The 2,168-nt window shown below is 45.1% G+C and overlaps 3 protein-coding genes across 3 annotated transcripts; all 3 read left to right on the forward strand.

Annotated features, from left to right (window-relative positions):
• Positions 1-241: 241 nt before the first annotated feature.
• Tsp_13628 (conserved hypothetical protein) lies at positions 242-710 on the forward strand. Its single transcript, XM_003371046.1, is given in 3 exon segments — positions 242-297; positions 360-534; positions 546-710. The coding sequence occupies 3 exon segments, from the start codon at positions 242-244 to the stop codon at positions 708-710; spliced, it is 396 nt and encodes a 131-aa protein (XP_003371094.1).
• A 321-nt stretch (positions 711-1,031) lies between these two features.
• Tsp_13629 (putative myosin-Va) lies at positions 1,032-1,385 on the forward strand. The gene has a single exon (XM_003371047.1). It carries the CDS (start codon positions 1,032-1,034, stop codon positions 1,383-1,385), a length of 354 nt encoding a protein of 117 aa, XP_003371095.1.
• Positions 1,386-1,551: 166 nt separating this feature from the next.
• On the forward strand, positions 1,552-2,074 carry Tsp_13630 (conserved hypothetical protein). Its single transcript, XM_003371048.1, has 3 exons — positions 1,552-1,672; positions 1,741-1,967; positions 1,988-2,074. The coding sequence occupies exons 1-3, from the start codon at positions 1,552-1,554 to the stop codon at positions 2,072-2,074; spliced, it is 435 nt and encodes a 144-aa protein (XP_003371096.1).
• The last annotated feature ends 94 nt before the right edge of the window (positions 2,075-2,168 follow it).

A 2,168-nucleotide genomic window follows, 5' to 3' on the forward strand; every position in this document is an offset into this window, starting at 1 on the left:
ATTGAAATTCATTAAACCATTATCTCCAATTCTAAACATTTTATGTTACTATTCGGTTATGGTTATAAATGCAAAAGCTATCAGGTATAATGGCGATGTAACAAAAAAACTACAACTTACAAAAAATGGGCGAGTTTCCATCACTAATCCAGCATCATCTTCCTTTTAGAGTACTGTAAAAAATGGTGAATCACTTTCAAAAAATGAAAATTAAATAAGCAAAATCCAGTCGATTTTGGTGATGCTTGTCCGGCTTTGCAGCAAATACGCCACTCAGCAGTTGGTCGCGATCGGGCAGTTTTGTGCTGCATAACATATTTAATATTTATTTGATGCCTTCAACTACAATCATATAATAGATCATTTGATAAACCATATCCTCGTCAAGTGCCAACAAGGTTGATAACAATACGTTGTTCAGCGGGTCGCTCGGTCATCATCTGTAGCGCAATAAGATGGTCCAACAACAGAAGGGCACGCCGATGTCAAGATCATCCGCTGGGGCAGCGGATCAAAGCCCCGCGTAACAAGCCGGTGAATTATAGAAGGCCCGCAAGCCGGGAGACTGTCAGCAAGACAATAGGGGGATCAAATTTCAGTTGACCCACCCCGGTGCCCCCCTGCGGCGAAAGCCTTCTATATATTGGAGCGGCGAAAAGCGAGACGGATTTTGTCTGAACGAGAGCGGTGACCGACGTGGAGACGAGTAGTACGTGTGGAAGTGTGTCCTGAGAATGTCGACGAGAAGACGAGACCGAGAGTCCGAGAAAGAACAAGCATAGAGCGACGGCGGACGAACCGGCGCGAACCCAGAGGCAAATCAGCCGACCCCACCCGGCGGGTCGTTACAACTGAGATAGGTCCCAGCTGTGCAAAAATGGTTGAGCAATGAGACGTCAGCGCTCAACTCGGTTCGTGAAGAACATCGTCTCTAACTTGAAGAGTGTTGTGCAACCGAAAATTCTACATTTATTTGAACGTGACGGATTGCTCCTTCGGCCTGGCGAACTCGGCACGGTGACGATTGTCCGATGGATCAGCACAAGGCCTATAGAATGGAAAAAAGGGCCATATTAAAAAAGCAGAGTGCCGAAGAAGCGAAGACCATCCCGCAAATTTATGATGAAGAAGCCGCAGTCTCCTCCGCTGAGCCATCAACATCCGGCCAATTTCCTTTCTTTAGAGAAGTCAGGAGTGCAATGTATAAACAACGGGCGAAACGCTTCCCCAAACTTTCCAGAGATCGTCATGATCTTGTTCTTGCGCCTGAATTTACAAGAACGAGCGTTTCTGTTGACGTAGAGTGCGTCAAACCATATCCTGATTTTTTCGACGACCGATACATTAGACTACTGGCAGCCATGAAAACCTGGGCCATGGTTTAGTCACACCCGCTGTCGTTGAATTTCTATAATTAACCTATACACTCCACTACAAAAAGATCTTCAAGTTTGAGCGAAAGATTTCTTAACATTTTCCTTTGCTGTTGTCTTTGCGACCAGTGCTTTCCGTTCTGAGTTATGCAAATCATTTTATATTCTTTATCTTGTTATGGCTGATGATTCGGACTTACGTCTTGTACCAAATCGTCGCGGTGGTATGTCCCTTGTGCATGAAGGCAGAGCATATAAATTAAAACGTGCCGGCAGACAAATATTGGAGGTACTCGAAAGTATGTGCTAAATGTACAGTGTGTGTCCTTCGTTATTAAGGGTTAGTTTATTTTGGTATAGGATAAAGAGGGCTGTGGTGGTGCCGTATGGACCAACCTTGATGTGACTAAAGTTATCAAGCGGAATGATCACATCGAAAGCTGCCCGGTGGATGAACATTTGGCCTACAAAATGGAAAAGAAGGCGTTTTTGAAAAAGCGAAGTGCGGAAGAAACAAAACCCATCCCGACCATTTATGACGAGGAAGCTTCCGACGAGCCATCAACATCTGGCTATTTTTCGCTGTATAAACGAGTAAAGTTCTCGATGTACAGGCACCGGGCAAAGCGATACCCAAAACTGCCCAATCATCGTCGGTACCTGCAAATCCTGGTCCCGTTCAAAACAACGAAGGCCGGTGAAGATGTTTTATTGTGGCAGTGTGCGTCAAAGCATATTCTGATCTTTTCTACGGCCGATAAGATTAGATTACTGGCAGCCATGAAAACCTGGGCC

Source organism: Trichinella spiralis, assembly GCF_000181795.1.
Source record: "Trichinella spiralis strain ISS 195 chromosome Unknown Scfld91, whole genome shotgun sequence".
In the NCBI taxonomy this organism is placed as follows: domain Eukaryota; kingdom Metazoa; phylum Nematoda; class Enoplea; order Trichinellida; family Trichinellidae; genus Trichinella; species Trichinella spiralis.